General features: G+C 33.8%; 4 protein-coding genes across 5 annotated transcripts in view; 1 reads left to right on the top strand and 3 right to left on the bottom strand.

Annotated features, from left to right (window-relative positions):
- LOC123011475 (putative transcription factor SOX-15) overlaps nucleotides 1–4,480 on the top strand; it is a 39,515-nt gene extending 35,035 nt beyond the window's left edge. The window contains exon 3 of the mRNA XM_044408922.1: nucleotides 2,420–4,480. Coding sequence (XP_044264857.1) covers nucleotides 2,420–3,801 — 1,382 coding nt within the window. The 3' untranslated portion in view covers nucleotides 3,802–4,480. The remainder of the gene's footprint in view (nucleotides 1–2,419) is intronic.
- LOC123011476 (phospholipid scramblase 1-like) lies at nucleotides 4,473–6,041 on the bottom strand. 2 transcript variants are annotated; one of them, XR_006413147.1, is made up of 3 exons: nucleotides 5,356–6,041; nucleotides 5,220–5,303; nucleotides 4,547–4,595 (listed from the first exon to the last, which is right to left on the bottom strand). XR_006413147.1 is itself a non-coding variant. In XM_044408923.1 (2 exons), the coding sequence occupies exon 1, from the start codon at nucleotides 5,975–5,977 to the stop codon at nucleotides 5,357–5,359; it is 621 nt and encodes a 206-aa protein (XP_044264858.1). In that variant the 5' UTR covers nucleotides 5,978–6,041; the 3' UTR covers nucleotides 4,473–4,595; nucleotide 5,356. The 2 variants fall into 2 exon arrangements, 1 of the variants encoding a protein (XP_044264858.1); XM_044408923.1 differs by lacking the exon at nucleotides 5,220–5,303 and having other exon boundaries at nucleotides 4,473–4,595.
- Nucleotides 6,042–7,366: 1,325 nt separating this feature from the next.
- LOC123011368 (phospholipid scramblase 2-like) lies at nucleotides 7,367–8,188 on the bottom strand. Its single transcript, XM_044408767.1, has one exon. The coding sequence runs from the start codon at nucleotides 8,100–8,102 to the stop codon at nucleotides 7,464–7,466; it is 639 nt and encodes a 212-aa protein (XP_044264702.1). The 5' UTR covers nucleotides 8,103–8,188; the 3' UTR covers nucleotides 7,367–7,463.
- A 1,785-nt stretch (nucleotides 8,189–9,973) lies between these two features.
- Nucleotides 9,974–10,660, bottom strand: LOC123011411 (phospholipid scramblase 2-like). Its single transcript, XM_044408826.1, has one exon. The coding sequence runs from the start codon at nucleotides 10,576–10,578 to the stop codon at nucleotides 9,979–9,981; it is 600 nt and encodes a 199-aa protein (XP_044264761.1). The 5' UTR covers nucleotides 10,579–10,660; the 3' UTR covers nucleotides 9,974–9,978.
- Nucleotides 10,661–12,562: the final 1,902 nt, after the last annotated feature.

The raw sequence follows: 12,562 nt of genomic DNA, 5'->3' as shown, positions 1-12,562 counted from the left end.
CATAAACATACAACAACGTACATTTACTCGTGGCCAAGTCTTAATTAGAATACATTTGAATTTCATTTAAGACTAAAAGTCTTTTTTAGTGAAAAAAGTACTTGGGTTTTATTACCGATTTTAGCTTCTCGCACGACCTGAACACGGAATTCTTAAAATTTTTGGAACATTTCTTGAAAATTGACTTCCGGAATGGGTCAAGTAAATGGTCACACTTCTTGAATATTAAACGTAACTGTAAATTGTAGTCCCATAGTTTTCTTAAAATTTTGCAGATTTTTGCACCGGATGTACAGTTAATTTAATGTCTACTTAATATGAATACACAAATACATAATATATTGATGGTTTTTATTTATCTCTCAAAGCATTTTATAAGCTTTTCATTACCCAAAAACTCCCACAATTGACTGCAAATTACATTTTTTAATATTGTGACATGTTTCTACGGCATTTATTTTGGGGTGCCTCAACAAAAATTTAATGTCATACCCGTCTTTGCAAATATTTTAACATTAGCTGCATTGCAGGTAGCTATTCATGCAGAGCGTAATATTTACCTTATTAGATGCTCACTGTTATGAAAATATTTCTTTTTTTATCTTTCATCACTAAAAAATTTTGCAAAAATGTTAGCGTCCAGAAATAATGTTTTTGACGACGAAGCTTTCTCCAATTAGTTGCAGTTTTTTAAGAATATGGACCTACGAGTATGTCGTTTAAGGTTAATAATATAATGGTTCCATACGAATCGCCATCAACTCCAGTTCTGGATATACTTATCAAAATGTGCGCAGTTTTTTATTAGATAACAAAACAAATTTTCACATGCTTTCCGAAATTATTACTGAAAGCTTTCTTTTATTATGTATTGACTTTATTAATTTACTGAATTTTTATCTTTTGAAACGTACAAAATATCGTATATGTACAACAAGAGTATGATCAATTTCAGCCCTTCAGTAATTAATTTCAACATTCTTCATTTGAAGATAACCGATATTTGAACCGCTATGTTATGAAATATTTTGTCTGTTTCTTTTACAATATTGTTCCGAACCAACTGTGAAAGAGGCTTTTTCATTAGAATTATTTTTTTTTATACAAAGTAGCCCACTGAAAATAAAATAACACAGGTGCTTTGTTTTCATAGCTACTCTTAGCTCTTACTTAAGCTACCATTTTTGAAATCTGCATATTGTCTTGCTGCTACCCCCTTGAAGATCTTATAACTCATTCATATCATTTCAGCGATTAATAAACGAAATTTAGATTTTTGTGAAAGTTTATACTTAGACAATTCAGTTATTTTCTAAGGTGAGGTGAACACATATTGCAACACGTAAAGTTACTTGTTTTAAAATGAAATAACAAAATAGTTGAGAGTCACATTCCGAGCACTTAGATACTTTGAAACTTGAAGTATTTCAAACTTGTCAATCAAGCTTGAAATTATAAAACGTTTGACTTGATTACAAAACCATTAAATGAGGTAAATTTCAATTTTTTGATTAAAAATTAACTGATATTCGCGTTTGTAAAATGGTTATTTATGTATCAAGTACACAAAGTAGGGTTTTAGGGGACGAATCGTAATTATTGAGAGGAGTCACCTAAAACCTTTTGCGTACGTGGTGCATACAAGATATTTTTGTTAAAGCTTCCAAAACACGAATTCACACCTCTTACTAATTAAAAAATTTCGTTACCATAGTAACCAATTTTATTTTTTACTCCGCAAAAACTGTTTTTACGGACTCATTGAGTGTCTAAAATAACCATTTTGCGTACTATTTTATTGAGTCCGGAAAAGACTCATTTTGGGGACTCAAATAAGTCCGCAAAATAGCCATTTTTGGGAGCGTATACAAAAAATACAATTCAAGTGGTTATTTATCTGATGTTCTTCTAAATTAAGTGATCAACGAGGAAAATAAACTGGCCGTTTAGTCCATAAATATTCGTTTTGAGCGCTCATAAATCAAATTTCACGCGAGATCTGCAAAGCAGATCCGTGCAGATAGTGTAAAATTAGTAAACAACACCGACCAGTATTAATCCTTAATAAATGATAAATCAGCAGATAACGATGTGAGATATCAGATTGTTATACGAGGCGCAGTACTCTAGCGAAACTGTACTAATAAATTGCTCTCTTAATTATCGCATGCATAAACATGATGAGCAATTAATTTATATTCTCACCGAGGTGTTTAAACACATCCTCTCGCTCCGATCAAAATAAAAACCGAATTTGGCCGCGACAATGAATAGTCCCCTTAACGACGCATTTGTCATCTCACCGGTCATATTTTCTCATTAACTAGCCCGTCTTTTCGGCGCTGCTATTGGTCCACGTCCACCCACGCGTCCAGACCCATGAATGAACGACATTTCTGAAAAACTTTTTTGTTTGCAGGCAAGAAGTGGCGCTCTTTGACGCCGCAAGACAGACGGCCTTTCGTCGAAGAAGCCGAACGACTGAGAGTGATTCACATGACTGAACACCCCAACTACAAGTACAGACCTCGACGGCGGAAACACAACAAGCAGAGGGCCACTTCCGGTGCCGGAGGTCCTCGCGTCGGCACTTCCTTACCCAGTCCGAGTTTACCCAACATGTCGCCGAGGTACGCGGGGTACATTCCAAACGCGAGTCTTTCGCCGAATATCCAACAACAGAATAGCTACGCAATGGACTTTCCTAGTCCTGGGACTGCCGAGTTCCAATCACAGGAGAAGAGATATAGTCCGGATACTTACAAGTACCACAATCAGTACAACTATGTGGGGTACCAGAACTACCAGAAAAGTCCTTATTCGATACAAACGCCAGATGCGTCTCCCACACATAGTCCCGAGCCGAAGAAAGGACCAAATAGTCCGCAGGAATGTAGCAAAGATAGCCCACGAGAAGATGCGTCTCTTCCTACACCAGAACTGAGTCCAATGGAGCATGAACAGTTTGAGGAAAAAAGAGTGTCAAGTATACAACATACAAGTAATTTAACTAATCCGGCACAACAGAGCTACAACACGAGAGTACAAAACTACAGACCTAATAGTACCAATTATACTAACATCCAACCGATCACTTCGGTACCAATGGCTAATGGGATGTATGTGATGAGTGCTAATAAGAGTTCAGTCGAACAGGGGCATGTGGTCACTGGAACGTTCTACCCACCCGTGGCTACGTCCCAAGACCAACAACTTTTGGGTACTAACCAAAACAATCTCAACACGGTTGCCAATAACACGAATTTACATTACTATAACACATCGATGCAACAGTACTACTCTAATACCAACACTGGGTATGAACAAGACCAAACCAAGCCAGACACGTTCCTAACTTATCAAAGTCCTCTCAAATCCGACGTTGTGAATGAAAATATGAACAGTTATAAATCCGGGGGTTTGGACGAGTCGTACCAACCGCAGTACTCCAGTAGTACCCTAGTACAGTCATACATGGGTCAGGAAGAGAGGAGTGACGTGGACAGCGATGTTGACACTCGAGAGTTCGACAAGTACCTCAAGTTTGGCAATACCGAATCAAATATGATCGATTCGAATCACAATTACCACAGGAACGACAATATCAATTCGAACGTGACTTACAATTTCCAAGCCCAGCATACGTCTGTGATTTTGCCTAACACGAGTGTTAAGCCTGAGCCCTTGTTGGGGCACTACCCCGAGGTGTACGATATCGGTCAGAACGGCGTGGTCGCGAAGAACGATGACGATTTCAGTGAGATTCTGGCGGACGTCCGGAAGACGTGCTACAGTAACTGACAGTGCAATTTGAGAGTTTAGTTTTATTCGAATTGTTGTTTTATGGCCAGTTGTTGTTGAATTGTTGACGTCAAGAAGATAATTTAACCTAAAAATTTCGGATTAGAGTAAATTCCACTGTACACAAGTGTGATGTTTAATTTTCCATTTCGGATTAGGTTATTAAATTTACGGTTTTGTAATAATTTTAGTGGTGCGCAAACAGATGCTTTAAATACTCCGACGAGATCTTTATTCTCTTTGTGTTAATTGTTACTTTCGCAGAGTGCCTTATCATGATATTATATACAAAGTTGGTGTAAATTTTACCCTATGTTTAGTGTAAATTATTGTATGCATAGAGATGATTATATGTTTTGTACAATATTATTTAAGACTGGCTATTTTTGTATCAAGTCGAGACAATAAATAAACAATGACAATCAGCGCGAGACACGTCACTTAATATTATTATGAAAACTTTTATCTCAGTGTTTTACCAATATTTGTTCACAGAAACTTAAATAGGATCTAAGGTTAAGCTGTTTATATACCTATTTAATTATGTGAAAGAGATTTCTTACAAAAAACCAAAGTTTGTAAATTATGTATGATAGTACCTACTCTAGTTATCGGCTATTCAATTGTAAATACTTAGTGTTATTACGTCATCATTGGGAAATATATCATTATTTAATTACACACCTATTTTATTCATTCTCCTCGACCAATACACACAAACAAACCTCTCAAAAAAATCACTTAATCCCGAATGAGTCTCCACTTTCGTCATTCATGTTTACCGCTTTTACATCCTGAAAATGACGCAATTATAGCTGGAATGTTTACATTACATATTCATTTTTCTGAATGAAAATCTGATAAAAGTCATGCATTTTTCAGCGATTCGTGGGAATATTTTTTATATAATAAATTAATTTCCTACTTCTGGTTTATTCTAATTACAAAGCACTTATTTTTCATTTAGAATAAGGCTTTTCCGTTATAAAGTGTAAAGAAGAACGGTAAAAAAGATTAAATCCACGTCTTTTATCTTTTATTTTTCTACTTTAACAATCAATATATGTTTAGGAAGAGCACAAAGTAACTAAAAAATCAGGTTAAAATCTTTCATTTGAAATTCATTCATTATCTCATAATAATAAAATAAATACAAAAAGCAATTGGTGTATTTTTTTTAATTTGTATAATTAAATATTTGGTTAGCTCATAGTTTAATATGAAATCGCAAAATATAAGAAAAGGCAAAACTTTAGTAAATTAATTAAAGAAAACCATAAACTATTGTTTTTGCATTTAAAGAAAATAATTTAAAAGCAAATATTAAAACAATGTGATTACTGTAGGTGTACTGTTCATTTCAGAAATTGTTGAAATTTAAAGATTGTTTGTTAAAAAAAATGTTTACAGATATTTACCAGTAATCCAAATATTGTAACAGCATTTACAAAAGCTTAAGTTGCGATGACGTTATCGGCCAAGAGCAATTTCACAATCAGTAACTAAGTTATACTCACTAATAATGTTTACATACCAAAGTAAAAATTCATTTACCTTAAGAATAATGGTATTGCCATAATCGATCTATGTTTACGTTGGAGAACGCAGCCAAAATTAAAAAGCAAGCTCCTACCATAACTGCCTTCATTCTTACATCCATATCCTTAGGAAAGGATATCCTCAGACATTTAGTGTGTGCTTGTTTGGAAATTATTCCCACTTGTGTCTTTCCATCAGCCGATAGTATTTTGAATTCGATATTTTTAGGACAACATATACAAAACGGTCCTTTTATTGTGAACAACTTTTTGCCACTTGCATCTTTAATCCCGAATTTTGGGCCACAAAGTCTACATTTTTCTTCAATTTTTCCTACAAATGTGTCAGGCGGTGCTAAAATGTATAGGTCTAAGAATAAACCGCAGCTAAGCGAAGAACACAATGCAGGACGGTGTAGATGAATCACTTCATTTTTGAAATTATCTAAAATTTTTAGATTGAAAGCTTGAAATGAGAGGTAAATGTTGCGGCTAAAACGACCGGAGACTTTGCCAGGGTAAAAGAGTTTTTGGCCTGCACTATTTTCCACAATAATTTTATAACGGGTCTCAGATGACTGGTCTTCCATGCGCATTATCAACTGGTCAACCCTAGCAAGTTGATCCAGATTTGCCATACTGGCAAGATCTTTGATTTTCAATGAAGCAGTTGTTAATATTTAAATGAGACTGACATTTCAAAAATTTTTGGGGTTGTGAAAATTGACAGATATCTAACCCACCTACTCCAACTGAAAGACATTAAATGATATTTTTTGATGTTTAATGAGATTAAAGATTTATTACATGTTACTACACGTTTATAATTTTTTAACAGAAGGTAAAGGTATAAAACCTACAATTTAAGCGTCACTATACCTAAGAGTCCTTATAAATGATTGTGCATCAAGTCACCTATGAAATTTAAATCTAATGTGCCGCTTAGATAGCACATGTTTTTAAAGTTGACAAAAACATTTGATTTGTGTGTAACAGAAGAATCTGTGTAATAACTGGAGTCTACTGACAAATTTAGAGCCAAAATACTTCACTATTTTATACAGAAAAAACATTATGAAAAGTGACAAAATAATGGTTAAAATGACACGATGTATATCTAACAACATTGTTTACATAGATCTCACACCGTCGTAGTGAAATATCTGTCAGGCCTTGTTCATGACTTCTTGAACAATTTGTTTTGAATGCAAGATTTTCGTATTCTTTATTCATAGGTTAGGCTCTTAGACAAAATCCAAATATAAAAAAATCCTAAGGACCAATAGAAATATGATGAATGATTAACCATTGAACTCTATAAATTTTTTTATATCCTATAATTGAATCATGTTTTTTATGTTGTAAAAACATGGAAAAATAATTCTAATATCTAATTTTTTATATGAATAATTTATCAGATAAAATCTTCACTTTTTCATCAACATTAAGATTGTTTAAATCGGTTGATCGAAACAGGATCTGTTCAAAATTTCAATCAATACCTAGGTAAATTATACGTATCACTATAATATCGCATACACAAAATAAAAATAGTTATTTTTGTTACAAGTACCTAAAATACAGTTTTTGCGAACAAATCGTTGCTGTCGAGGCGAAACCGAGTCTGGAGTAGCTGATAAGTCCGCAAAAACGTTTTAGGAACGTGTTACATACAAGATTTTTTTGTTACAGTTCTTAAAAAAACAAATTCACACCCCTTATTAATTAATTAAAAAAATTTCGCGACCATAGTAACCAAATTGAGTTTTTCGTCCGGAAAAACTGTTTTTGGGGTACATAAAGTGACCATTTTACCTACTAATTTTATTCAGTCCAGAAAAGGCTCATTTTAAGGACTCAAATGAGTCCCTAAAACAGCTATTTTCGGGAGAGTATGCAAAAAAAAACATTTATGAGTAGCTGTGACTACTTTGAGGACATGATTTTGGGAGAATTTTTTTTGTTAGGTGTGGCTACATAATAAAATAATACAATCAGAAAAACATTACCTTTTTTTCAGAATTGTAGTTTCTTAATCATTTTATTTAATATATTATTTAAGATGTAACACTGAATTTGAAATAATACAAAAAAATAAGTTATTTGAATTTAAAAAAAGGCAATTTATATTACTACAGGATTAGGAACATAGTAGTATCCTTGAGGGTACCAATTTTGCCATAATTGATCTATATCTATGTCAAAAACCATAGCAAAAATTAACAAGCTAGCTGCTACCATTACAGCCTTCATTCCCACATCCATATTTTTAAGAAATGATAATCTCAGACATTTAGTATCCGCTTGGTTGGATATTATTCCTACTTGTGTCTTCCCATCAGCCGAAAGTACTTTAAATTTGATATTTCTACAGGAGCATATACAAATCGGTCCTTTTATTGTAAAAACTTTTTTACCAGTTTCATCTCTAATTCCAAATTTTGTGCTACAAAAACTACATTTCTCTTCAATTTTTCCCACAAATGTACCAGGTGGAGCTAAAACCTCTAAGGATAGGCCCCAGCTGCAAGAACAACACGGACGATGAAGATGAATTACTTCATTTTTGAAATTATCTATAATTTTCAAGTTGAAAGGTTTTAATGAGAAGTTTCGTCTGAAACGACCGGAGACTTTGCCAAAGTAAAAAAGTTTTTGACCTGCACTATTTTCCATAGAAATTTTATACTGGGTTTCTGATGATTCGTCGTTCATACGTAATATTAATTGGTCAAGCTTAGCAAGCTGTTCCAAACCTGCCATACTGGCAAGATTTCAATTTACAAAGAAGTGATACTTAATAATATTTAAATGACACTCTAAAATTTCACAAAATTTTGGCGTTTCAAAAATTGTCAGATGTCTAACGCACTTTAAATAAAGTTGATAAAATCATCTTATAGTGCAGTCAGGAACACGGACATGACTGTCAATCTACTGACATCATCTCTAAAATGGACTTCACTTTATTAACCTCGCTTTAACAGTTTAACAGAGGGATCGATTTTTACGTGGCATTTATTGACGTGAATATGAGATAAATAGTTTCGTTCTAAACGGCCTCTGTTTTGGGTAGCGTATTCCTGCCACCCTCAACTTCACAGAAATATTTCTGTAACTCTAACACACTGGCGGACACGGAATTTTGGACATCAAAATGTCAGTTCAAAAAATATCAATATAATCCACGCTTTATTGTCGTTATGATTAACGTTTGAAACTAAAATTTGAAAGTTTTAAGTTGAAATTTATTTTTGGCGTCGATTTTCCGAAATAAGAATGCCAGCAATACGGGTTTTTATTTGGTGTAATCTTTTCTCTGGCTACCAGGACAAAAATTACAAAAACCGAAAGTGAGGTTAGTTGCCTAAGGCCCGTTTTACATTTTTATGTCAGTCGAATGACAAATCGTCCAAAATTCCGTGTCCGCCAGTGTACCAACCAATTCCACCTTCACCATTTTCTGCATTCTTTACGTTGTATTTTTTATTTTTTAAAAGTAATTGCGGCTTCATTAAAGCAAGCGCCTTCATTACAAAATAGCTGACATGTTGCTTGCGTTGAAAACGTAATAACATCAAATATCTAGTGACTGATACCATCATGACAATATCACTTTGACAATTGCTTAAAAAAATGGACTTTATACACTTAAAAATTTGGTATTTAAAGATGTCATGTTGACAATAAAGACCACAAGTTTTGTATTGACAGAAAATAGTCCTGTCCGTGGTTTCGAATGGACTAAAAATAGAAGAAAATGATTTCTTTTTACATTTATTGATCCATCCGGAACCACCCCAAAGCACCTGCACCAAAAACCGGGCTCTCCAACGACCAAAGTCAAGAAACGACTCCCTCGTTCAAGTTCGGAAAATCTTCGTGATGGGCTCGGAACGCAACTTTAACAATTTATTAAAAAAAAGTACTGACTAGAAAACAATTCTGTTTAATTAGAGGTCATTTTTAGATCATAATCTTTAATTAAAAAAATTACCATAGTGGGTTGCCATTTAAAAAAAAATTTTTTTTCCAGAACTTAAAAACAAAAAAAAATTTCGAAAAATGTTATTCTTGATAAATGGTCACATTTTAATTTGACTTTACGCTACACTAATTATTTTTTTTGTAAAGTGGTTAGTTTACGAGAAAAACGCTTCGTTCCATACTTTTTATTCACCTGGTATATACTCGATTACAAATTTTGAAAAATTTGAAAAAACCTTCTCTAGTTTGTTCACCCTTTGATTATTACAACGTTTTTTGTTAGTTAGTGATTAAGATAGATAAACTAGAATCATATTCATGCCATCTCTTGATAAAACAAATGATAATTGTTTCTGAAAAACTGCAGTTTGTGACTGTCAATGAAACAGTGATTAGTTTGACAACTACTGTCATGGGTTTTCAAAAATTAAATAATTAAATGTGTATTTTTTGTGTCCAATGTTTTGTGAATTTTGTATATTTGGGTGCGTACATTAGGCGCAAGCCTCGTAAAGTTGTGTGAAACACCCTGTATTATTTAAGAAAAAACATTGAATTTGAAACAATACAAAAAAATTAAGTCATTTGAATCTAAAAAAAAGCATTTTATATTACAACAGGATTAGGAAGGAACATAGTATCCATGAGGGTATCAATTTTGCCATAATTGATCTATATTCACTTCGAAAACCATAGCATAAATTAACAAGCTAGCTGCTACCATTACAGCTTTCATTTCTGCATCCATATTTTTAAGAAATGATAATTTCAGACATTTAGTATCTGCTTGGTTAGATATTATTCCTACTTGTGTCTTCCCATCAGCCGAAAGTACTTTAAATTTGATATTTTTAGAAGAGCATTTACAAACGGGCCCTTTTATTGTAAAAACGTTTTTGCCAGTTGCATCTCTAATTCCAAATTTTGTGCTACAAAAACTACATTTTTCTTCAATTTTTCCCACAAATCTGTCAGGTGGAGCTAAAATCTCTAAGGATAGGCCCCAGCTGCACGAACAACACGATCGAGGACGTTGTAGATCAATTACTTCATTTTTGAAATTATCTATAATTTTCAAGTTGAAAAGTTTGAATGAGAAGTTTTGTTTAAAACGACCGGAGACTTTGCCAAGGTAAAAAAGTTTTTGACCTGCACTATTTTCCATAGAAATTTTATACTGGGTTTCTGATGATTCGTTGTTCATACGTAATATTATTTGGTCAAGCTTAGCAAGCTGTTCCAAACCTGCCATACTGGCAAGATTGCAATTTTCAAAGAAGTGATACTTAATAATATTCAAATGACACTCTGAAATTTCACAACATTTTTGGGGTTTTAAAAATTGACAGATATCCAAGCACTTTGATTTAAATAAAAATGAAAAAATCAACTTATTATGGTATAGTCAGGAACACAGAATTACGAACAGGTCTGTAAATCTACTGACATAATCTCTAAAATGGGCTTTAGGTATGTACATACTTTAAAGGGATCGACTTTAACGTGTCATTTATTGACGTGAATACGAAGTATAAACTTAAAAAAATTGGCGTTTAAATATGTCATGTTGACAATAAAGATTGGTTTAGACCACAAATTTTTGTATTGACAGAAAAGGATCCTGTGTCTCTAACTGTACTTTTTAATTCGAAGGTAAAAATTTGAATTTTGCACTTGATAATTAAATAACTATAGGAGGATAGTTTTTGTATTTAGGTAGATCGCTGCTTGTTTATATAAATAATACAAAAAATTAACCGAGTTTGTTTATTGCTCTGGAATTTGAATTGTTTTTACGTCCTCAGTGATGATTATAAGGCAACAGCCGATGGTATTCAATGAAATACATAAAATAAAAAACTGCAAGTAATAAAAAATGTTTCGGAGCAGTCAAATCTAATAATGAATCTTACAATATAATTTAGAATGTCACCGCGTCTCCAACAAATTACAGATGCAGCATGATTATGTAGAAACTTTGACTGGAAGTTTACAATAATAAATTATCCATTTGGCCGGCGGTCTCCTTAAATATCTCTAAAGCCGATCGCCGACTTCGAAATTTACTAAAGTCTATTCCTACTGCAACAGAAAGAACTGCAGAGAACCGCCGCATTAAAATCCCATGCTGTCCACATACGTAGATCACGATGTTCTTTATTTCGCATTGTCAATAAATTAATTCTGGACTTGTCATTTCTCGATGTAATTTTGAGGCGCGAATTTTCGGAAGAGCGGCCAAGCGTCATATAATGTTTAAAACATCCAATGTTCAAGTGTTGATGCGTTTTATCGACATGTGAGGTTGGCCGTCTGATCTCGCGTCGAAATCTCTTGTGCGAAAATTGTAAATTTTCTAATTGACTGCAGATAGGAGGAGAATTTAACCCAAATCGGCGTAACTGTATAATTAAAATTGCAAAAGCTCCACTTCCGCTGGAATATTTAGAAAAACTGACACGAGAGTGTTTTTTACGGTTAATTAAGAGTCGGGCGAGGAAGAAGGCAATTGTGGTATCGTGGGATATGCGAGTGAGTGCCGATCTACATCCGTACAAAGCGGACCAGAAATGAATTCGTTATTGTTGAATTAAAGAGGAAGATGTGTCTGATGGTGTTAGCTTCGTTGAAAGGTGTTGGAACGGCTTCGACAGGATGGGCTTTCCTGATATTAATATTAATCAACATATGTCAAAATGTCACCGCTTTTACCATTGATATACAAGACGTTACCGACAACTAACTTTTACATTTGTATTTTTGTGGGATGTACGAGCGGATAATAAATTAATTCGGAATTACTCGGAACTTATGCTAATGCACCCTCCAAAATGTTCATTTTTTCTGTTGAATATTCGATCAGTGACCACCTGCGTCTCTCACGCCCGCTGCAATCAAGCAAGTTTCTAAATTCTAACGTTTCTCATACGCACAATTTGCATACGCTCTAAAAACAATCCATGCATAAAGCCAACTCGCCATCTTGGACCTAACCGGAAATATTGAGATATCATCTCTCTACTTGTGAACACCATTTCGAGATATACCTAAATAACTGTAAAACTATCAGCGATCTTGTGCACTTGGACCCTATAAATAACTGGACGGCTCTAATAGTAGCGACTGGATCGCATTGACGCACTTAGCGAGATTTATTTTGATATTTACATTTTCCAAGGTAAACTATGCAGATCTCTCCTTTTTTTCTTCGTCCTTGTTAAAGTAGCAGTATTTTT

Source organism: Tribolium madens, unplaced genomic scaffold, assembly GCF_015345945.1.
Source record: "Tribolium madens isolate multiple individuals breed KSU strain unplaced genomic scaffold, Tmad_KSU_1.1 Scaffold_91;HRSCAF=231;Tcas5.2_LG7, whole genome shotgun sequence".
NCBI lineage: Eukaryota > Metazoa > Arthropoda > Insecta > Coleoptera > Tenebrionidae > Tribolium > Tribolium madens.
The sequence above is the reverse complement of the archived record's forward strand: the minus strand, read 5'-3'. Positions and strand labels throughout refer to the sequence as shown.

What these genes read in the sequence shown, in the direction of transcription:
- LOC123011476 (XM_044408923.1), bottom strand. Translation starts at nt 5,977, where the DNA reads ATGGCAAATCTGGATCAACTTGCTAGGGTTGACCAGTTGATAATGCGC.
- LOC123011368 (XM_044408767.1), bottom strand. Translation starts at nt 8,102, where the DNA reads ATGGCAGGTTTGGAACAGCTTGCTAAGCTTGACCAATTAATATTACGT.
- LOC123011411 (XM_044408826.1), bottom strand. Translation starts at nt 10,578, where the DNA reads ATGGCAGGTTTGGAACAGCTTGCTAAGCTTGACCAAATAATATTACGT.